The sequence below is a fragment of the Phalacrocorax aristotelis genome, chromosome 14, assembly GCF_949628215.1.
Source record: "Phalacrocorax aristotelis chromosome 14, bGulAri2.1, whole genome shotgun sequence".
NCBI classification, from domain to species: Eukaryota; Metazoa; Chordata; class Aves; order Suliformes; family Phalacrocoracidae; genus Phalacrocorax; species Phalacrocorax aristotelis.
Window position 1 is genome coordinate 13,433,377 of NC_134289.1, and position 24,757 is coordinate 13,458,133.

At 39.7% G+C, this 24,757-nt stretch overlaps 1 protein-coding gene across 2 annotated transcripts; it reads right to left on the reverse strand.

The window, feature by feature from the left end:
* Positions 1-843: 843 nt before the first annotated feature.
* On the reverse strand, positions 844-24,415 carry BMS1 (BMS1 ribosome biogenesis factor). Of its 2 annotated transcripts, none has more exons than XM_075109325.1 (23): positions 24,350-24,415; positions 23,642-23,944; positions 23,035-23,225; positions 21,498-21,577; positions 19,819-20,007; positions 19,190-19,332; positions 17,754-17,875; positions 16,846-17,042; positions 15,992-16,128; positions 14,604-15,439; positions 13,662-13,763; positions 12,341-12,498; positions 11,714-11,795; positions 10,723-10,799; positions 9,527-9,709; positions 7,653-7,841; positions 6,873-7,053; positions 6,288-6,346; positions 5,177-5,299; positions 3,820-3,967; positions 2,724-2,899; positions 2,087-2,248; positions 844-1,372 (listed from the first exon to the last, which is right to left on the reverse strand). In XM_075109325.1, exons 2-23 carry the CDS (start codon positions 23,815-23,817, stop codon positions 1,136-1,138), a joined length of 3,948 nt encoding a protein of 1,315 aa, XP_074965426.1. In that variant the 5' UTR covers positions 23,818-23,944; positions 24,350-24,415; the 3' UTR covers positions 844-1,135. The 2 variants fall into 2 exon arrangements, with proteins under 2 accessions (XP_074965426.1, XP_074965427.1); XM_075109326.1 differs by having other exon boundaries at positions 23,642-23,885; positions 24,350-24,397.
* Positions 24,416-24,757: the final 342 nt, after the last annotated feature.

The following is a 24,757-nucleotide window of genomic DNA, read 5'->3' on the forward strand; positions in this document are numbered from 1 at the left end:
CAGGATCTCCCATGTAAGATAGCAAATATTACTACAGTGTAATAAGAATAATGAGTTTTGGCTTGATGATAAGGAGTGAACTCATTCAGGAAGGAGACCAAGAAATTAGTGATGTTATCTGATCCACTGCCTGTTCGAAGATGAATTATTAAAAATATATATATCACAGTAACTATTTGATGCCATATATGGCATAACAGAAACTCCACTGCTCTTCCAACAGAATAATTGTTCAAAGCCTCTTGTCGTGACAAGAAAGATTTCAATTCTCAGTTAATTCAACAGGACTGAAACAATCTACTACCTCTCCTCTCCATTTATCTTAAGAAAGTCTAACACCAAATCATCAAACCAAGCTGGCTGGACATAAGACATTCCCAAAGGAAGCAAGTTATCCCGTCTGTGCTTACCTCTCGGAAAACCACCAAGCAGTTACACGCATTTAGGAAGGGTCTGATACTGCTTGCCCCAAAGTTACAGTCATTGAGGGATCTACTGCCAGTCTCAGTGTACCAAAACTGGTCAAGTGACAGAGGATCTGGATGGAACACTATTTTGAAGATCTGCCTAATATCTAGTGAGAAGTGGAAAAAACTGAGATGCTTTCATGCACAGGAGTGAGCTACTCTGGGGGCATCTGCCAGCACATCAAAGAGAGAGAGTCCAGAACTCCTGCCCAGTAACATCTGATCTTCACCCCTTTTAACAGAAGACTTGCCAAGGGTAAAATTTAGGCAGTGGCTCAAAGCACTACCAACACAGAAGCACGTTCAGAGACATCCACAGGGGTTCACTCTCCCACAGAAATCCACCAGTACTAAGACAAAACACTTACAAACAATATTCTGTAATTAACATTAAAATACTTTATTGGCTAGATAGAATGTGCAGCATAGATAGAAATATACTGAAATACAAAGTCCTCCAGACAATCATGTAGAAAAACCACAATCCACACTTCTACATCTTATTTATATACACTGCCAAATGTATTCAAGAGATTAAGTAAGGTCATATTTGCATTTCTTCTTCTCTTGAAAGCATGTCTAGTGTAGTCCAAAGCCTTTTTGTTTCTTCAACAGAAAATTGCACTGCTACCCTATTTCCTCATTTGGCCTAAAATCTGACGAAATTTTTACATATTCTTCTCTCCCTTGCCAGATCCTTTCAAGCTTGACTTCTGCCTCTTTTTCTCCCTTTGTCCCAATATCCGATAGACTTTTTTCTTAGCCTCCTTTTGCCTCTTGAATTTCTGTTCATCCTCCTTCTGCTTCACTTTGAGATACTCTTTAAGCTGTTCCCGGTGCTTTACTTTGGCTTTCCTTATCTTGTAATTATTCACTGTACTCAAAGCATTGAGTAGGGCTGATATCTAAAATAGAAAATAGAGAATCAGTATACCAACAGTTCAGTTTTGGTGAGCAAAACACAGTTTAACCTCAGCAGAGAGCCATATAATGAATCAAAGATTCAGGGCAAGTTCCTAACTAATTTTGCACCTGTTAACCAATTTCTAAAATGGTTTAATCATTTATCTTGTCTGGAAGTTCATAAAAAAAATTTTTGTGAACTCTGATTTTTGGTTAGGTAACATTTAAAAGGCTGTGCCTAATTGCTACTATAGAACACAAAGTGAAGTTTGGATCTTCTTGCCTTTGCGAGCACTCCATAATCCTCATTTTTTCAAGCAAGTATTTGCTTCAAGTCCTGTCTTTGTTAATAATGCATAGCAATGACAAGTCAAATAAAAGACTGCAGCTGCCAATTTAAGCTACCCATAATGTGAGAGCACTACATTCAACTGAAATACCTCACAAGTCCTGTGACAAGGACAAAAGTCCTATTCAGGCTTCAGGTGACCTACTAGTTAAAAAAAGAAAACAGACACCATCCACTCGGAGCCAGTTCCATACACCTACCGCATGCCAAACAGGAACAAAACAAATTGCAGGTGATTGTTTTTCACTAGAAGCATGTATGTCTTTAGCACTAGCAGTAAATTCAAGTGCTAAAACAATAGTTAGAAATGGTCTAAGCAACACATTTACCCTTCGGGAGTCCTTGTTTCAGAGTAAGTGATAATTACCTTCTTTTCATGAGGCTCCCTGATAACAGCTGGTCTCCACTGGTCTTTTGGAGTCTTGCCTTTCTTCTCAAGATTCTTAGGCTTGTTCTTAAAAGGCAGTGCCTTCTGCAGCGCTTTAGGAATGTGGAGCTTATTGAAATGCCTTTTCTCCCTCACAATAGGCTAAAAGAAATGATATAGAACACATGAGATTCAGGATCTTAAAAAGCTTTTATTTTCCATCTTTCAGGGGAAAAGAAACCAAAAACACCACAAGCAACAACCACCAAAAAAAACACACCCCACCCACCAAACACTCAAAAAACATTCTCTGATGTCCTTGAATCAAACTGTGAATGGTATTTTTACCCCTATTTTACTATGACAGAAGTCTCACTAAGCTTTTCCAGAAGACTTCTATCCTGCAGATTACATTATAAACTCTCATTGACCCACAACAATCTGCTTTCCACTGCTTTATTCCCGTCTCATGCCAGGAAAGACTGCCTGGCAGATAAAAATATGAAGTCACACATGCATATGTATGAACACATATTTACACAAGCCTTGGCCTGCACAGGTCTGAGGCAGAGCGCAAATTTGGCTGTGATGGCTGTTTTTTTAAGAAGAAAAAAAGAAAGAGACATATCAAATATACCTGATAGAGAGAATCTTTGTTTTGTTTCAGTTTGATGCCTCGCTCATGCCTCAGCTGGCCTGTTGTCTTCATTCCACTCCAACTATCTTTCTCACCTGCTGGCTTCAGCAAGGACGTTACAGGGTTATAAAACGTTGGGATAGAAACGGGATACCAAGTCCTCACAAAGACAATATCTGAAAGAAAAAGAAACATTACTTGGCTCTGTAACACCACAGTTCATCACATGCACGCTCTAAGCAAGGATTGCCTGAATAGAATAGATAACTAACATCTAGACCACATGCTAGCGTTGTGCTTGGTAGACATCCCAAAACTCTTCAAAGTTCGGCAAAAGCAATGTAACTATTTGTACACTTGGATTCTGCGAAATCCCATAACATCATAAACAGTACATATTTCTGAAAAGCAGCCAGCTGAATACCACCCTATGCATATGCAACTAAAGAACTAGCAACAGAGTTCACATATATAATCTGTGCCTCTACTATCACTGACAGAAATTATTTGCTTTTCCTCTGCCTATTCTTAATAAAGAGAACTAACTTGCGTTTATTTTGCACTATCCATAATTTCCATGGGTTTAGGAAAACAGAAGTCATATAAACCCAAATAAGCAATAAACTCAGGTTCTCAACATCACAGTGATGCTCAGCAAACACGGGAGATCACTTACCCCTATCCCCTGCATTAACTCCCCAAAAGGTTAGTAAAAAAGTTAACTAGAGTTACAATGCCTCTCTTTGGATTTCTCAGAAAAATGTCCTTCTAGCACTTGTACCACTGAATACAATTCATCTGCACGTTCAAGGAGAAAAGCATACCATGCTGTATAAACCACTTAAAAACCCTCGGAGGAATAGGTCTCCAAGACAAACCTTTTCATCTGGATACTATATGACTTCTGAGTATAACTGAAAGAAATCCAACATAAAAAGTTCTTTTTTTAAAATTCCATTCTGCATCTCACCAGATATTTCATGCTCTTTGAATTCACATCTCAATTATCAGATTCTGGAGATTCTGAGACACAGCTTCTCAATCTGTGAAGCAGGATGAAAGTTGTGTGATAACTTCCATGGAAAGTGCAACTTACCACTCATCAGCAACTTGTCTTCAAATGTTGCTCTGAAAGCACCTACTGGAGTTCGGAGGGCCTTTTTGATCTGTCCTCGGATACCACTGACAGTACGGATCGCTGCACCTTCAAACTTAGCCACTTCCAACGGAGAGTTAAACATCCCCTGAAAGTGTAAATTACCCACCGTCACTCAAGATGCCAAGTCTCTCTCTGTGACCTACGTAGGCCACAAAAACGTAAGTAATTCCCACAAACATATCTTGAAAAGAAATAGGAAGAACGTAACATTGTCTGTATACTAAGAGTGCTGATCATACCAAAAACCTACTGAGCTGAGTTAAAGGTAAGCTACTAAAAGCAAACTTAAGAGTCATATACCACAGGCAAGGCTTCTTAGCATGAAATATATACATTTAAAGTTCTAAAACAGAACACGTTTAAGAGAATCTGCCCAGTTCTTTTACTGCTAGAACACAATATACCTTAAAAGCAAGTAAGATCCCTTAAGCTGCCAGCTGTGAGACTGATACAATACAGCTCTCCAAGGTTTGTGCTTCTTTCATATATCACAAGGAGGTCAGGAAAAATTCAGCATACTCTCAGAGCAAGTACTCAAGTGCTTCACTGTTGGCATCAGTGCTTAGCTCCTTACTGCCCCAAATGCCGAATAACCTAACCTCTTCCTGAGCCTGAAAGCCCAACTAAGGACAGCTGGAAGGTCACTGAAAATTCACTTCATAGAATTCAGAATCATTAGGGTTGGAAAAGACCTCTAGGATCATCAAGTCCAACCACCAACCCAACACCCCCAGGCCTCCTAAACCATGCCCTGAAGTGCCACAGCTACACGTTTTTTGAACCCCTAAAGGGATGGTGACTCCCCCACCTCTCTGGGCTGCAACGCTTCCTGCCCCAATCACTTTTGTAACTGTAATTTGTGACGTCCTAAGCACTGCTAGAAGTCATCTTTGATCCCAGAGCTGAAATTCAGTGGGATCAAACTGCCTGAACCACCCCCGAGACAGGTTTGCATTCTCCAGAGGTGTCTGCCATTGCAGGAAGCTCATCAGTGGGTTTGAGCAAGGAGGCCGGGGAGGAGAAAAAAAAGAAAAACCCCACACATTGCAACAGTCTGCTGGCTCACACTCAGATTTTTGTCTGGTTAACAGTAATTCATATTCATTGGCTAATGATCAGTACCTTTAGAGCTTGAAGAGATCTCAAAAAAACCCCAAGCAGCGACTGAGATCCAGGACGCTACAGAACAATTATGGGCAACTTCTGCCTCGGGAAAGACAGCTGGAGTCCCAGGTTGCATTCCTTCCTAACACCAGTGCCTGTGGTTTTACAGTACACATACCTACATACGTACCTTAATAAAAGACGTGTTCTTAAAAATTTTGAATGGGAAACCGGTTAGCTTTAATTTCTTTACAATAGTTATGGATTTATCTAAATCGAGCACAACTCCTGTCGCAGCAATCCGGAAATCAGGCTGAAACATACAGAGACAAAAGACGCTGCTGAACGTGTATTACCAAACAGTGAAGAAACCATTTCGCTGATATTGTTTCACTGCTTTTTAGAGTTTGAGTTCAGAATTTATAACCTTTACAGGAGTACAGCAGCATGACAAATGCAAATTGACTTCGTACAGACTAGTTGAGGCGCCGCTGACATAACATTCCTAACATTCACTAATGAGATTTTCAGAACTGCCATTCTAATTACCTTGGAAGCCATCTAAGAGTCCTTGTTATCTACCTCACCGCATTCTCTTTACCAAACAAATCTTACTCAGACAGAAAGTCTCAAAGGAAAAGTGCTTTGTGCACTGTATGTGACTGTAAGTCACTGTATTATGCTAGGGAAACATGACGAAAATAGCCTTATACATATATACACACACATATATAACAAGATGACTGGGCAATAGGACTTAAACAAGGTGTATTTTAGGAAGGAAGTAACAATCACCACTCTGACTACCGTCGTGCTCATTACAATGCCATGCAAAGCTTTCATTATACGTTGTACGTAAATGTAAGTCTACCTGGGTAATACATATATGCAACAAAGATCATTTGATAAACAGTGCTTTTACGCTATTTAAATTAATTCAGATACCCATAAACATGATAATAAGGTGCACAGAAATCCCACCGAGGGCAAACTTTTTCAACAGGAACATCAGCATCTCATCCTGTAAAGAGGCTTTAAGTTATCTAAATACTTAGTGCCTGAAAATCAAGCAGGTATAAATCCTTCCACAGATTTTCAGCGTAGCAGATGAGAATTGTTAAAAAAGTCTCCATCCAGTTTCCCATCTCATCACAACACACCTTTCAAAAGCTTGAGTCCACCTACTTTCTCAGTTCCTACATCACGGCTTTACCATACGTAAGCCTTCTTCCCCACTTCTATATATTTTATCCAAAGACCCGTGGAAAGCAGTAACCAACGTTTTGCGATAACAACCCTACCGTTGTGCCACTGACAGACTGAACTGCCAAAAATCCTGTCCCCTGAGGAGTGATGGGCCCTACAAGAAAATTAAATTTAAAAATTCATGAAAAGCTTTGCTACAAAACATCTACCCTCTATTTAAACTCAGAAAGCTTAGAAATACATGCCAAGTATGAATAAAACCAAAGAATAAAGCATTCAACCCACCACTCGCATATATAGCCCCACAAAAGTTATAGGAATGGTTAGCAAGAAGTTTACTCATCTACAGAAGCATTTGCAGGGCTGGGCCCATAATGTGCGCAAGTGCCTCTCTGCACACAGCCAACCAATCAGGTTCCTCTTTGATACAACCTACCAGAATGCTCAGAATTTGATTAAAAACCAAATAATTCACAAGTCATTCACATAATTCACAAATAATAGGTAATTGCCTGTTTCCCCATACTACTTGGTGTTACTCTATATTCCACGGGGAGCACATCTTTTTAAAGACTTCTCATTCCAAAAGCTACTGGCTGTATTTCCTGATACATCCTGTAAAGCTTGAGATTTTTGTAACGATTAAGTGATACAAGATAGTAATTCCTGAACACCCTCACCCCAAAAAGTCGCTCCACAATGCATATGTTGTGGCGTGTACTTCAGCAGCCTGTGACGCCCATTGTGATCTTCAATATAGAACATTGGGATGGTCTGAAATCGCCTCCATCCTAACGAGAGGATTAAAGGATCGCGTGTCTTAAGTATCTTCTTATGCCATCGGTGCTTCTTCAGGCGCAACTAATTAGAAGGAAAGATGAACAATGCTATTACAGGATAATAACATCAATTCTGAAATTCGAGCCTTAATTTTCAGGAATGATTGAAAGCAACATCCATCTACACTAGAATTTGTTATTCAGTAAGCTTTATATCTTTGAATGTTCTCATTAACACTAGGTTGACCGGAAACATAAAGCTAAGCAGTATTTCACTCCCTTTGAAGTCACGTTTTTATGCATACGAGCAAGTATTATGTTAAAATATATACACATGTGTGCTAGTAACTTTTCTATAGTCACTTGTCCATAGACCATGAACCTCAAGAGTGCAATTTATGTTTGCAGTTTAGCAGTCACAATACCAGTCCTTAGTCCTGAGACATCTCTGCAGATGAGCATTAAACAACAAAAACTTCTTCCAGTTATCCATTAAGCCTGTAAAAATCCTGCAGCTGCTACTGTAGAGTTAATCGTGTCAAAAGCAAATCCTCCATTCAAGAGACAAAGGCAAAGGTTTCTGTATTCACTGTATCTTTAATAAACAGCAAATAACAACTCCAGACGCTCTGAAGCACACCTGTACCAGTATGACGTGCACTCCCAGCTTTGGCTACATACCTGTACATATCCGACATTTCCTTCGCTGTTGCCTAAACCACCCAGGATAATAGGATAACGAGGGTCAAAATTCAGGACAAATTCACATGGGACATTCTCAATCTCTATTCGAACATACATCCCAGGCCGGAATCCCTCATACTGCACTCTGGTCTCATCGTCTTGATCTTCAAATTCCACTCGATTAAGCTATGTGACAAAGAGAAAGCCACCACAGGTTTTACAAAACTCAAGTATTAGCACCTTGTTCATGAGGTGCCAGTTCTATTTAAAACATGCTAGCATTTATATACATCTTTCAGGAAAGATCTAATAGGTTTTCTGACTTTATTCAGAGCAAGATCTCTGCCACCATGAATTCCTTCCAATTTGGAATCCCAAGTGGGCCTGTTAGTCTACTTGAAAGACAGTACCCAAGAGAAGGAAATGACTGAGTGGCTTCTGATACACCTTTCATAATGGTGACTTTGGATTTTAAAGATACAACTGTCAAAAGAACATTTTTGATTTAGGAGCCCAAGTACCTTTTTAAAGTTAACATCCTGACCTATAAGGTGTCACTTCATGAGGAGGCTGGGCTCCTGTCTTACTCAGCAGCTTAAAAATATTTCTGTGCATCCTCACACTGTATATCATATCAAAAAGGGTCTTTTAAAGCTCTTCTGTACCATATGAATCTAGATATTGTGTAAATATTTAAGAAGATATCCTTGTGAACAACAGAAGCCTGACCCTCCTGTTCTAGCTCCTGATGTTCAGCTACGTAAAAGACACCACGTTTAAGCAAACATTATTAATTTCTTTTCTCATGGTACTGAGATATGGCACAAATCTTCTGGTCCAAGTTTATTTTTCTAGAAGCCTTTACGCATCCCCAGTTTGAGATCCTTGCCCTTCCATCCTGCAGTAGGAGTATTGCCGATAGGTATTTCTGTAACAGACCCCAAGTGAAACAGTTGTAAATTGTCTCACGTTCTTTTACTGGAATGTCCTTCTTTACGCTCTAAGTGCTCTTAGTAAGTACATCAGCATACCAGATCTCATATGATCACTTATGACAGAGGCTAATGCAAGAAGGTAACGATTAATTTAATGACTATTTAGGGCAAGATTTTGTCAGAAGAGGAGACAGGGAAGTTATTAGCCATTTAAGGCAATGTTCTTCCAAGTCAGCTGAAGAAAGAAGCAACTTTTAAGCTTACAATATTTTATGTAAAAAAACAAGGCCTGAAACAAAACCAACACCTCTGATTCTGGATACAATTACCCTGAAGACTCCTACCAAACGTAGAGAGCAACGGTCATCAGTTATTTTTACCTCAAAATAACTTGCAATTTGATGAAAAAGACTGCCACGCAGAACTTACTTATCCATTAATAACATTGCAAAAATCACACTAAAAATAATACCAGAAAAATATTTGTCACAAATTAGTATGAGAAAGATTTTCACCTTCCGCCCCCGCTCCTCTTCCTCAAGGGGAACCTTCTCTCTCATGTTTTGGGCTTTTTTTTTTTTTTTTTTTTTGAGACCTGTCATGCAAGTCCCACCACTAAGGGACAAATGTTAAAAACCTTTACGCAGAGAAAGTTTAGATGACACATCCTGACTTATTTAGTGTTTTAGCATATGGTTAACTACTTAAGTCAATTTAAATTAAGCTTTCTGTCTTTTGGCTTGTTTTTCTTGCCAGCTAATGCAACCAAAAAGTTCAACCATACAAAAATCACAAGCATGTATTTCTTTGTGTATGCTTTCTGAAGGAACTCCTGAATGTCACATGTGTCTCCAGGAAAAAAAGCCTTTGGGCAAACTCTGTGGGGTGTTTCTGAAGACATATAGCCAGATAAATTGCCAAGTTAACAGCTTGTACCTGTGCTTGTTTATGCATTTCTTCTTTAAGCTCATCAAAGTACGTGGCATCCCCTTCATCATACTCTGCATCAAACATTTCCTTCAGTTTTCGTTTCTTGTCCATGCGCTCCTTTTTCTTTTCCTCCTCCTCAGGTTCTGGTTTAGACATTTTTCCATCTTCCTCCTCTTCTTCACTTCCAGACTAATCAACAGTAAGTTATCAAACATGTAAAATGGTTCATTGAAAACAGCCCATTCCAATTAACAGTTTAATATATAAAATTAAGTTATATTTTGTCATAATGCAAATTATTAGACACTTTAAAAACACTTCTGTTTTAGACAGAAAAGGGTAAATTATTCATACAAGCAGATGTAACTTCAGCAATGACCAAAACATTCCATGGTCTAATCATATCCCTTTTCACTGAGAAAACTTTGACTAACATTTATTTTCAGACCCTAGAATTGACCTATCTGTTATTCTACAGCTAAAATAAGCACACACAATGAAAGAGGAAAAAGAAGTAATTGTTGATAGCATTGAGTAATACTGCACTCAAAGGCAGCACTCCAGAGGCCAGAGAGGAGGAAGTTTGTTCACAGACCATTTGAAAACTGCCAAAATTACGCCGTTACCCTCACTTTTACAATGAAATGCAAAATCATCAAGTTGCTCAGTTGAAAAAAATTTGATTTTCCATCTGTATTGTCACAGACAACTACAGCTCTGTTCTTGGAAGATATCCAAGCCATGGCATGAAATTGCTTGCACCGCTCGCTTTTATGCAGATAGGAGAAAAGACTAGGAAACTCTGTCAGTTTCCACAATTTTTTGTGTTTAAACAGAGCTCTATAATCTTCTGCATCAGATGAAATTACATCATACAAACAGTTACCATCACATTTGGTTGTAGAATACTTCCCTCCTACCTCCAGATCCTCCAGCCCTGGATTAAGCCTGACACCTACTGTTAAATAAGTGAGGTGACTTCTCCTACATAATTAAACAATTTAATTTGAGACTGAAGACATGTCATTCTACATATTTATAGGTTCCAAAGTCTGTAATAAATATACCTTTTCTTCCTTGTTCCCCTTGATTTCTTTTCCACTGATTCACAAAAACTAAATGTATTACACATAGGACGCCTATCACTTGATCAGAAGCTCAAACACGTATGTTGCTAAAGAACATAAAAGTACAGGTCAGACCTCATCTCCTTCAGCAGCAGGCTGTCCTTTGTGCACAACACCAGTTTCAAGGTCTTCAAAATCTCCATACAGTTCTTCTGCAACAAGCACCCAAGATATCTGACAGTTAACCATTCTGCTGTATCGTCCCATACCACTTCTCATATTTGCAGTGTTGTGCATTTCGCAGTACTGCTTTGTGGATTAGTTTCAGCCCAAATAATTTTTCTTCCCATCAACAGTTTTTCTGCCCTCTCTCTAGTTTCAGCTGAAATTTCTCAGCTGCAATCCAGTGACTCCTTTTTCCTTTCAGTACCTTTATTATTTCAAAAATGTAAATAAAGTTTAGATCTTTCCACAGGGCCACACAGCACATTAGGAGGCACTCTAATGGCACAAGACACCAGCTCAGCAATCAAGCTCCTATCCTTATTTTTAAAAAATAAAATTATTTTTAAAATTGAATATAGCAGACAATGTTTATGTTAAAAACTAGTGCTTATAGAAGCCTGTCAAACCACAATCATTTTGCATGTAAGATATGGCCACATTATTAATATTTTCTTAGTATTTCCTAATTTTAAAAAAAACAAACAACATCTCCAAAACATCTGAAGATAAATCTCACTTTTCATCCCAATGTGAATGACCAGTTTGCCTTCCCATTAAAAATGAATTTCTGCTTATTTCTACCAAGACTATCCAAAAGAAGAAACCATACTTAGAGGGTCAATAGCTAAACTCAGATACATAACTCAAAGCTGGTAGGGCCAAGTGGTGACTAAGGACTACATTCCCTAATTTAAATTATATTTTCAGAACGTACTACTTGCCTACTGTTTGTACAGAGATTTACAGCAATGTTTAATTATATTGGTATAATATTTTATGTTACCATTTGAAAACTTTGCAAGTGTATCACTAATGCAAAACATTCTACATACATAACTACAAAGTCATACTTTTTTCAAAAATCCTGTATACACTAATCATTTTTAAGTCTTATACGTACCATCTTCCTCCAACAACTTTGCTGCATCTTTGTCATCTTCCCACTTTCCAGTAACAAAGCAGTCTCGAATACTGCTCATAACCTGCAAAATAAGTGTCATTGCCTTGTACAGTTACACCTCCTCATCAACAGGATTCTCCAATATGTTCCCCACTCCCCATCAGAGATAGCACCTCAGAGATAATCTGATATTCTCACACACAGATCCAGATGAACACAGCATTACTAAAGCTACACAGTGCCTCAGCAAAAGCAGGAACGTGAAACCACCTCAACTCTTGCCCAAAGGTCTTTACACTAACAAGGTCTCTACCCAACATCATATTTTCACTTGTGATTCCCCTGCTTTTTACTTTTCAGTATATCAATAGTAAACTATGATTCATCAAATAGTCAAGAGAGCCACGCATTAAATGGACTTACTCAAAACTTGCCATTCCCATAAGAACAAACCTTGGAACCTGTTAGCTCGTAAAGACTTCTGACAACAGCCAGTAGCAGAAGATAGGTCACTCTGGCCATAGCCCCCATAGGTCTGTTTCAATGACAGCTCAGTAGTACCGTATGAGACACAGCCAGGACATGACCAGTATAGGATACGCAGAAGCAATTATCCAAGGGTATTACCTCTTCTAAATCCCAGTCTTGCAGCTTTTCTATCAGAAATTTGGAGCAGTCAAGAGCATTAGCCTTCTGTTTGGATGCTTTGTCTGGACGGCTGACGCGAAACAAACCTCCAAGTTCATCACCTGCATCCTCGCTCTCATGGTCTTCATCCTCGACGGCTAAATGAAATGTACAAGCTGTGATTACTGCCAACACAGTACAGGGACTGCATTCATTAACCACCTCTCTTCTGCCTTACGTTTCACAATACCTGCAGTAGTCTGAGGAAAAATAAGATGCAAACTAAAAATAGTTTTAAATATAAAAGACTGAAGAAAAAGGTACACTGATCCAGCATAAGACTTAAATTAATACCCTCGCAAGGACAAAACAGGGTGAGCAGCAACCAGGGAGATACTGTACACTGTCATCATAGTGAACTTCAGTTCTACACTTTTTCCATATGGAAACATGTAATTCCTTCGCAATTTGCACATAGTTCAAATTTCTTTGAAAAATTTTGAAGTCTGGTTCTATTTGCATAACTGTAATCATCTGAAAAAAATATTGCCTGACAAGTAAGCGCAGAATGTTCATTCAATATCATAAGTAGAAACAATGCCAAAACTACCTGTGCATAGAAGAGAGATTAAGCTAGGCAGTAAATCAAGAATACCAGACTTGAGAATCTGTCAGCAAACTTTCCCGCTCCTGCACTGTGGGAGGTTTACAAAAGTCAGATTCTCACCATGTTCTACAGAGGTTCTGCGTTATGGGGTTTGTACACTCAGACAGCTGCTGGAAAAGTTGTGAACTGAACAGGACAAACTACATGAACAGCTATTTTCTCCCCCTTCTAAGCCAGCTAGCTTTTTATTTCTTGACAAACATCCTTATTAGAGACATGATAATACTAAGTCATGTCTAAGAGACATGTCTATTCCGCCCTCAGTCACTGAGAGAGAAATTCCTGAAAACAGCCATACGACATCCCTTTATGAAATGCATCAGTTAATACAATGTATTTGCATAATATCTATCAGATAATTATATAAATGACCGAACTTTAACTGCTATGGGGGAGAAAACAGCTGTACCCAAAAACAGGGGTAACCATCCAGTAGTCTGGAAAAAGAGCTCAAAATGAGTTTTATTGGAAAAGTAAAAACTGCCTTTATTACAATTACTAGTGAAAATTAGTACCAGCAGTTTAAAAAGTCAATTAACTCTCCTCAAGCTTCCCACCAAAAGACAGCGTTCAACAACTCAGACTTGCAAACTCGGTGACAGCTAAAAAGGTACCATGTATTAAGACAGTACAAGTTTCCAAGCAGATTTGTACCTGTTCCATAGACGAGTTTACGAAGATTGGGGGTTGAACGTTGCTGTCTCAGAAAGGCCTGAGCTGCCTTCTGCGTAAGGTCCTCCTTCCACTTAAGTGCACCTGAAAAGGGAAAAAAATTGCATTCTACCTCCAAAAAAATGACAAGAATTAGGAGCTACACAAATAATTTAAAGAAGGACATGACCACAATAGGCATAAGAACTGTACTCCCAGAGTTTGGTTTTTTTATACTCCATACGTGCACAGAAACATAAGTTGTGGCTAACCAATTGTGTCACTGATTTTTTTTTTCTGGTCAGTCCCAGTTCTAGGACAAAATTTTAAGAGCTTATTAGCAATAGTACCAGATTATTTTTCACCATGATACATGTCTTCTTCACAAACTCGCAGAATGGCTCAAATTGGAAGGTTCTTCTGGAGGCCATCTTGTCCAGCCCCACTGCTCAAGCTGGGTCACCTAGAGCACATTGCCCAGCACCATCTCCAGGTGGCTTCTGAGTATCTCCAAGGATGGAGATTCCACTCCTCCTCGGGGCAACCTGCTCCAGTGCTCAGTGAGTAGTTAGTACATTTCAGTAATGGTCCCCTAACAATGTTTTACTCTAACTGTAATAGAGTATCATAATTTGTCTTACACATATAGCCATAAAGATTAAAGTTAGAGAGAAATGTATGAGGAATTAATGAAGTTTACAAAATGAATCACCTCCATTTTAGGGGAAGGAAACCAGAGACCTGCCTACTACATTGGAAATCAAAGGCTTTACAGCAGATAATCCCAGGTTTCCTAACTGGAAGTTTGCCACAGAACAACTGTGTGTATATATATATATATGTGTATACGAGAGGCAACGTTAAATAATATTTACTATGTATAATATCCTTTAACAATGAACCCAATCAAAAATGGAGAATAAAAATTTAACATTTATAGCCTACCTGTTGTGTCAGCAGAAAAATCTATTTTTTCTTCATACTCCTCTTCCTCTTTCAGTAGATTCTCCACATCATCATCCTCAGCTTCTACAGCTTTAAGTTTAGTCTGTTTAATTCTATCAGCTTTCTTTGCTTGAGCGTGCCGAAATTCCCTTCTATTTGACTCTTGAACTTCTGATTCATCATGTGATCCTTCATGATCTCCCTCATCAAGGGAAGAGTTTTCAACCTCAGATTCTGATGCCTCTTCTGCTGTGCAGTTCCCTGAATCTGTAGTGAGCACTGCTTTTCTTTTCAGGCTGTGATCTGAGATTTGTGATTTGATTTCTCGATCTTCACTATTTACTTCATTTTGCTTAGTTTCAGCTACCCTTTTGCTTGCAGCCTCAAATTCACTATCTGAGCTTCCATTTTCATCAGTCCTTTGCTCCTCCTCCTCCTCCTCATCGTCATCATCATCTTCCTCCATCTCGTCCTCTTCAAGGGCAGTTTTTCCCTCTTCTCCGTCAGAACTCATCTCAAGATCATCATCACTGTCCGCAAATGCTGGCAGTTCATTCACAGCTTCTTCTTTGGCCACCTCTGTTTTCAGACGTTTGACACTCCCAAGAGCCATCTTTCCACCTAATAGCTCTCTGTCACTTTCTTCCTCAGCATCATCTTCATCATGGCCATCACTTCCGTCCTCAGACATTACTTCATCATCATCATCTTCTTGGTCATCTTCCCCATCACTTACTGCACCATCATTTTCGTTCTCCTCTTCTTCAAATAATGCCTTCCGACGTACTCTTCCAGACTTCAAATCAATCTGTCTCTCTTCTTTTGGCATCACAAACCTGTTTTGTGAAATACCACATTTCAGGTAAGCTGGTAAAGTACAAGGAAATTTCAATGAAACAACGAAGCTTTATGTTAATATTTAAATATTTTTTTTAAGCAGAGCAAGGTTATTGAGAACATTAAAAAGGCAATGGAGTTCTTTAAGTACAGAACGCCTCATAATTCAAAATACACCCTATGTTATAGCCATGAATAATTGCAAGAAATTCTTTCATTTTCCATGGAACAAAAATGGGTTATAAAATGAATTTTACTGAAGATTATGACTGCCATTCTACAAAACTCTGAAGAAAAACAGAAGTATGTTACTTAGGGCTGTATCAGCAAGGAATTCCTGGAAGGCAGGACTATACTGCTTGCAAAACTTTTCTAATATCAATTATTCCTATCTCAATACACACGTGGGGTATACAAGTAGTCTCAGAAGAGGAAGAATTGGGCAACAAGCCATTCTACTACCTGTGTTCTGTTGAGAATTTTTCCTAAATTAGAACCTGAAATTAGAGGTTTCTTTCATGCTCAAACACTGCTCAGTATTCAAAACTTACTCTTGTCCTACATCTTCTGAACCTAAGGGTGTAGAGTCCATGAAGAGAGAGACCTTGCTTGACGCCATCTTAACATCAATGGCCGAATGCGTGGAGATGAGGCTCTGAACTAGTTCGTGATTTGGTCTCACTTCCTCCTGGAAAGCCAAGATTTTTTACTTTGCAATTAGAATGAATAAACACATGTCTAATGAACAGCTAACAGAGTCATTAACCTGCCTAAAACGGGAGAAATATGCACATGCAAGAAAAAATTCCAAAGCATTTTCAGCAAACGTTTTCTCAGAACAGCAAGGTCTCCCTTCCCCTCTTCACATTTCAAGAACACATACAGCATTAACCCAAGAAAAATTAAAGAGGGCCTCCTTCGCAGTATGCAAGCACTACAGTAAACATCAGGAAGCACACATTATCATAGACCCAAACGTATGTTATGTTTCGCACAATACAAGGGAAGACAGCTGAATTCAGTCTGTTTGCATGCAAACGCTTTCCACCTGTCCCTTTGACCAGTCAAATCCTTAAGTGTTCTCCCACAATCACCCTGCCCTGCAAAAATAAGAGTGATCGTATCCCAGAACCTGGAGTTTTTATAAATCTTAAGTCAGTGTTCGGGAAGTTTGTGAAACTAACTTTAGGTACTTACTTTTAACTGATCCATCAAATGCTTTGCACAATATTTGACACAGAGATAATAAAAATATCCCTCCTCTGAAAACACCAGAGGAGAAAAAGTTACCCACTACGGACATATGATTATTTTCAAGAAGCTTATTTTCAAACACTTATTTTGACTCTAAGGATAAAAGCTACATTTTGCAAGAGAATTCAAATCACTAACAGCATTCCCTTACCTCTTCTTTTTCATGAGCATGGCTTCCACCAAGGTCAATATAAACAGCATCTTTATCATATACAATGCCCCCAACTCCTGAAAGAGGGGCATAGACTAGTTTCTCTTTCTCATTTAAAGAACGTTTCTTCTGCTGTTCAGGTAGAGCACAGGGGTCTGGCAGGAAGCTCACATCACTCACAGTAAAGTCTCCTACACCTGGTGTGACAGACAAGGGAAGCAATCAGCTTTCCAATAAGTTTTGATTCTGCAATTTGTACAATTCAGAATGAATTGAAAAAAAAATTCTCAGAAAAAAAACCCAAACATTGTAGCATTCAGTGACTCACCAACAGCGAGCTCTGTATCGAACATCCAATTCTTCTGCCTTACCACTGAACTTAGAGAAGCATACCTAAATTCACCAGATTACTGCCAAGCTTTGGGTTTGTTTGCTTGTTTTCAAATGAGAGAACTATCAACTCACTTTTCAGAGCAGGTCTTTGAATTTATTATTAAAATATTTCCAAATTTAAGCTTTTCAATCATTCATGTAAAATATTAAATTTATTCAGTGAACATGAGAAATTTTGCATACGCCAAATTTACTTTTCACTATTAGGACTGGTATGTTTTGCACTTCAAGCACCTTTTAAAGTGAAAGACCTTTGAAAAACTTCAGACGCTGCCAATATTGTGTTTAACACTGCAATAAAACTACAGAACTATGTACAAGGATTTACTTTTACAAACATGTATTATGAAAAATAATTTCCAAAAGCATAACATGCATTTAGACAGGCAAAAAAAAAATATCTATTTTACCATGTACAGTTGAAAGATACAAATCATTGCATGATAAAAATAGCAGCAGTTATGTGGCTACTCATAGATCAGTACAAAACCAGTTTTAAGAATCCAATAAATTACCTGGCATATGAATTTGACTTTTGTTTTTCAGGTGTGCTCCTCTCAAGTACCCATAAAGTGATATCTTCCTGTCGCATTTGGGATTGATTCGAACATCTTCCGGGTTTGTCAACTCTTCCATTCTACCCAATATTTAAAAAAAAAAAAAAAAAAAACACAAAAGCTAGAATAGCCAGCAGTACTAACACTAACTTTTGATAAAAGGTCATTTAAGAGAAGAGAATTGCAGCATCACTGCTGCCACTGCGTGCACTGCAGACTAACAATCAAAAATAGAATAATAATAAGAAAACAATCCATGTAAAAAAAGATCTTTCAAAAATATCTTAAAATTGTATTTTACAACTTGTATAATCATGGTTAACAATACATTTCCAGAGACTTATTGACATGTCACTAAACACGTACTTTCTTAGCACATCTTGATTACTGTTTATACACTTTCCACACACAACCCTCCTCAAATCAATTTTGCCGTTAGAGGGAAAACAGAATAACCATCCTAAGACAGCTGAAAGACGCATTTCCTGCGGCCACACAATACCTTCTTTTCTACCACAGGAAAGGGAAGAGGGAAAGATTGGCTCTTTTCAGGCAGATGAGGGGGAAACTCCTTCCAGAGCTCCCTTCTACACCTCACAAGAGAGGCAACATGAAGACACAGCCAAGGAGGAGAATGGGACGCACGTTCTGGCTGCAGATCAGCTTAAAACCGACCCAACAACCAAAATAACTGTAACAGTGATAGCAACCTAAAACAACGCTACTGAAAGGCTACGTAATATTTTTTTCTTATTTTCCCTCTCTCTGTTCTGTGTATTATTTTGCAGGACTTCACACGATGCTTATCTTCTACTCTGACAATTTCTTCTAAAGAATTTGAGCTTTCAAAGCGACTTGTTGTGGACATCTTAGATTCTTGGGGGAGTTTAGTCCCAACTGTAAGAGTTCTGACAATAAAATATGAAAGGTGAGGTAATTTCTCAGGTAGGCACAGCCACATCAAGATTACTTTCACATTCCAAAGACGCTGTGAATCAAACGCTATAGATAGAGATGGAGCAGAAGGGATGTTCCAGGGAACTCAGAGGACTAATTCACCAGCTACTGTTAAATTGCTGGCATCCTGTTTCTTTTCCACAGAAATTCAATATAATCATCAACAAGCAGGATTATTTTAATTTTTTCTCCTGTGTTTCAAAAGTATTTACAATATACCAAAGGCCTACCTACATGATCTGATGCAGGTGAAAACTGAATGGCTGAAGGTATTGGCACAAACCTGAGGAGTATGCTTTCATTTCCCCAAAGCCATCTAGATAACACTAAATACCCACGCACACACAGAGATGACTGGCTCTAATATTATAGCGGTTTTTTTAAACAGCAAGGTGCTACGTATGCTGAGATTGAGGAATAGAGAGAAAAGCACACACCTGTCTGCGAGAACATATGGGTGAGACGTTTGCCAAGTGAGAGGTCGGAATTTCATAACCGAGATAAAACGCCCCAAATTGTGAACTTCCTGCTTTTGATATTCTCCGTGAACCATCCCAGACAGATAAAACAGCTTAGCACCCTGAACACGTTAAAAAGACATAAAAACATGAAACATCAATTTAATACCTACAAAACTAAAAAACAAAATACAATTCTAATTTGTAAACTATAATCAGAAATTGCAAATTACTATTGGTTCCAGAAGATCAAACTAGTTTACTTCAACATGAAAATTGCCCCCTAAATCTTAGCGAAAATAATTCACATCCAGAAAACCTCGTGTAAAGGTTAATTTGCCTCTCAGACCTACAAGCATCACACCTGCGTAACAGACCTTTTCACTAGTATCATGTTTAGTAGCCAGTCACACTGGGATAGACAATAACTACATAAGTACGTTAGCAAATAGAAGAAAGATTACTTAGTCTGGTGCAACATCAGCACTGTCCCTTTCTAGGATTATTTGAAAGATGCAAGAACGTAATAAATACTTAAGTATTGCCCCACTTTTAATTCAGCTTCCATAATGCAAAATATATGGAAAAATGAATGTTGAATGTCATACCGGATACACTTCAGTCCAGAACCTGTGCTTTAACTTCTTTTTAGTCTTCTTTAATTGTTTGTTGTTCTTGAATGTATCCAGGTGGGTAAGAACTCCCATGATTTTGGGAAAGCCATGTACCTGACAGATGTTCAGGAATTCAAATGTTTCCATCTCAAATCCAAAGCTGGCATCAATAAGCATTAGAACCTGAAAACACAACATCAGCATTTCACTGTAACAATACCACAGTGCCCACAGGAGCTTGTTTCAAAGACCACACCTTTAAAGACATAAGCTTCTTGGGAACCAAAACCTTGCAAAAAGTTTTATTCTTTGTTTTCATATAACCTGAATATCAACTTTGGCTTTTTAATTAAAGTTCATTTAGAAGTTAGTGGGGTTTAGGAAATCAAGTCTCTTCTTACAGTCAAACAAACCTCCTTGATTCGCTCATTGTCTCCGAGAAAACTATAGAGAATAAGGCTGCCCTACGAATGCGAAGACATACAGTATCATAATAAGGTCCGAACAGGTCTTTACTTGGTGAATTTAAAATATGCAAAATTAAGTATCTTCCAATATTTGCAGGAATGTCTGAGAAAATTAACACAATTTTTATATCTGTGTCTTGGATGCACTAATGCCTCTAAGGCCAAGTCTTTCGGTAAAACGAGACAAACTTAGTTCACACATTGCAATTGCTGTTACGCATCGCTAAAACACACTGTCACAGGAAAACAGCACCCAACAGTCACATGAAAACAGAAGCAAAGTTGTGTAAGGACCTCAGCAATTAAGAACTTAAAACGCATGGGAAATGATGGCAGATCTGCAAGCAATCATGTAGTCTCAGCCTCCTATCAAACCAAAGAGATTCTCAGCATCACCATGTGCATGCAGAATCTCAGATGTCCATCACGTCTACTAACAGAAAACCTTTGTATTTTTTAATACATTTCCCTTCAAGTAGGAAACATGCGAGCAGAACAATACCTGGATCAGTGCACACATGTATTTAGGTATTTAATATTTAGATAAGGATCCCAAATCCTAATCAGCTATAAGATACTCCAAATCCACATGTACAGTAAAACTTTAAATAGACAAACGGATCCTGCACTGGGCCCCCAAGATCAGTTGACGTAATCCACTGAACCGCAGGTTACAAGTAAATTACAATGGTGACCACACTCCACTGAAATCAATCGTATTACTACGCAGTGATCTTCAAAGACGGACACATCAGAGTGCACTGCATCAAACCGGCTAGGAAACTAATACATATTTCTACTTGAAAACTTCTTGAGCAAAAAACTTTTTCAGATTTTTATGTGGTTTGACCAAAACCACATAAAGTCACAAAAAGTCACTGTATCACCTCGGCTTGTTATAAGATCTTCCACTAAAATCTTACCGGTTGCATTCGCAATGAAGTTCAGTTGCATTTCCCTTCTTCCACATCCTCCCCACCACCACACACATGCTTTATTATCCCCTACACCCAGGATAAGGAAAGTCCGAGGGGCTGTTCCAGAATATTGGGTTTATTGGTTTCTGGAAGAACAGGACTAAGCTCATCAAGGACAGTTTTGTTTTTGACAGCAATGGGGAGAGAAATCAGACATTGGTGCAGTCCAGTCAGAAGTAGTATTTTCAATATAAATTATAGTAGGAATCACATGCCATTTTTAACTTACCAAATCGGCAACTTTAGCCAGGTCAATCATTGTGTTAATGTCACATCCACATTCAATAATAGTTAGCCTGCGCTTTTTACCTGAAAACAGAAGTAAGAATCAAAAACTGAAACAGAGGAAGTAATTTCATTAGTCCACTGTTTCCTTTTCAGGTCACATTCCCAAAGTTCCTAAAGAGTATCTGGGACTCAAATTCATGTCTAGCACATGGATCATCCAACACGCACCGCTGTAGAGGTGGTTGTCTTCAAATATTTATACTTTTGCTAAATTTTAACATTTTAGTTTAAAATTATCAGGTTGAACACAAGTTTTCAAAGCAGTTGTTTGGTCTTTTCCAAAAACAATGCTAATAAACCAAACTTCTTTTGCCTTTTTTTTTAACTTTGCTTTTTTTTATCTTTAGTGACCCAGAGTTAGTACTGAGGATTTTATTTTACCATATATTTTTGTTCTTTTGATATTCTTAGGAAAAATACACTCTCTTCTAGCCTTAAAAAAAAAAAAAAGAATAGATTTACACATCAAAAAATTTCACAACATGCATCCAAATGAGAAAAAAAATACCCACTGTTTCCTTGGCTTCACTAACCTGAGTTAGCTAACAACTTCAGGCAATAGGAATAACAACTTTCAACAACTACAGACAACAGGTATCATCGATTTTATTTTTTCCTTCAGGTTATCAGTTGCAAAATTCAACCCTTGAGTCCCAGTAACCCAAACAGGAAATCCAATTTATCACATAAACTTCCCTTTCCGTTTTATCTTACCCATATTTGTCAATCATTCCTTGGCAAAAAGGAGATTTATTAAAGTCTCTGAAGAATCTACCTGTACCAAACACACAGTTGTCTGTGTCCAAGCAAGATCTCCCTTGTTCTCTCTGCTTCCTTGAGCTGCTGTGGGCTGTGCTCCCACTAAAACCTCAATCATCCTTCCTGGTAATATTCAGGGGAAAGTATGAAGGGAACAGGCTAAGACAAGTGAAAACTTCACGGAAAAAAAAGGGAACTGACCAGGGGGTGAGGTGGAGAAACGCAACTGGAAATGGCCGGGCAAACTAATTCTTGGCTTACAAAAGAAAGGAACACAAAAAAGGGATTACAGGACAGGGAGCCTGAAGGAGTGTGAAATGCATGTAGAGGTTAGGAGGAAGCCAGAGAAAAACAGTTCAAAAGGAAAAAAAAAAAAAGGACCCACTGGAAAACAAAAACTTGGGGAAAGTTTGGGGGATGGAAGAAGCCAGGGAAAAAGCCAGAAAGGAGAAAAAAAAAAAAAAAAAAACCACAAAAACAAAACCACCAACAGAATTTGGATCCCAGCAAGGTGGAAAACAAGTTTAGAGGGACAAGTCCCCTAAAGCCTAGACCTCAACATTCTTTCACTGTTAATAAGTGTATGCCTGATAACGCATCCAAATGATTTCTTAAAAGTGACTGAGAATTATGAGAACGTGAACAAGTCCTATCTCTAAAAGCAAGACAAATAAAGAGTGCAAAGTGAGCATTTTCATTTCTCGTATCTTTGCTCTCACCTGAAACAATTGTAACAGGACCCCGGATTTCAACCAGTTTTTGCCTTGTGAAGTTCTTAATGAGGCATTTTATTAAGGTGCTCTTCCCAACCTTGGGAGGGCCGACTACAACCACCACCACAGGAGGGGGCTCCAAAGGAGTACGGTCAACCACAGGAATGTGATGCTTCTTAGTCTTCAAATCCTGAGTTCTGAGAAGAAATTTGTCAGAAATAAATACAAGAACTTAAAAAACAGCAACATTTATTCTTTGGACGTCTTCAATATTTGCAAAAGCTCAGACACAAAGGTTCACCACAAGCCCAGATGCCAATATGTAGGTGGAAGTCCCACCAAGTCCAAGAAGCTATACACATTTTCGCCCATTAAGACTAATGCAGCCATACCACTTAACGCCGTCGCAGAAAGCACCACGCTGCCCACACACGGCTCAGCTACAACCCATGGCATTGACACAGTGAGTGACAAAAGCTGTAGCTTTTTCCCTGGAGCATGCCAGGGAAAATTACACTATGTGTGTTTCTACATAAAGTAACAAAGAAACCCCAGCCAACACTTATCCATCCAGCTGACCTTGTACGCTCCCTAACTACTTCCCACTTCTTACCTGTGGAAAGTTCTGGCCATCCGCACAGCGGACTGGACCGTAAAGGCTTTGGGGTTTCTCTTCCGTGCATTCTCTTCACCGCCTATTCCCAAGTCATTGAGATAACGCTTCCTTTTCTTCTCCGCCTTTGGCCCGCTGTGCTTTGCACGATGCTGCTTCTTCTCTTTTTCCTCCATTTCACTCTTTCATCAATTGCTTATGATCAGTATAATATAGATCACTTCCGTGTTGATACTGCGCACAGCTGAGGCAAGACGAAAGCGCAGTCACAGTCAGCACATACAGGATACGTATACAGCATACCTGCGGGAGAGCAGCGGCGCCGCGTGAACATCATTAACCATCTCTAAGAACAGATTTATAGTTCGTACCCTCCCTGGCCGCACACAGAAAGCGCCGCGGCCCACTCAGCGGTAAGGCAGCACTCCCGGCTGAGCCCAGGCCCTGTGCACCGGCTGCAGGGCTGCGCCCAGGACGGGCTCCGCAGGGCCGGACCCAAGTCGGGCTCAGGCCGGGCTCCGCAGGGCCGGCCCCAAAGCGAAGGCCGCTGCTTTCCCCCAGGGAGAGCTGATTTCCAAGGCCCCCTGCGGCAGGACGGTGCCGGGCACGCCGCGGACCGACCCCACGCCCCCCAAAGGAACGGAGAGGGCTGTGCCGTGGGGGCCGCCGCGCCGTGGGGGGGCCGCCGCCACCACCATCACCACCCACCTCTCCCGCCGCACGCTCCGCGTGGGCCCGCACCCGGCCGCCCGCAATAGCGGCCCTCCCGGAAACAGCGGCCGCGCCTGGAGTTCCGGGAGAAGCGGCCGCGGCGGAGGCCTATTGCCGTCGCACAGGGCGGCCGCGCCCTCGGCTCTACCCGGGCGAACAACGAGAACCTTGTTTAAAAAAAAATAAATAAACCCTTACCAAGGGCTGTGGGAGGGCGAACAGGTCGGAGGGTGAAACCCCGCGAAGGGCTTTCCAGTGCTACGAGCTGGGGCGACACGCAATTAGGCGGGGGCTTTTCTCCAGCTGCCGAGTCGGGCGCCCCACGGGGCGTGAGGAGGCACGCGGGGAGAGGCGCGCTGGGCGGGAAGGCAGCGGTTCTTCACCACAGGCCTGTGCCTGCGCCTT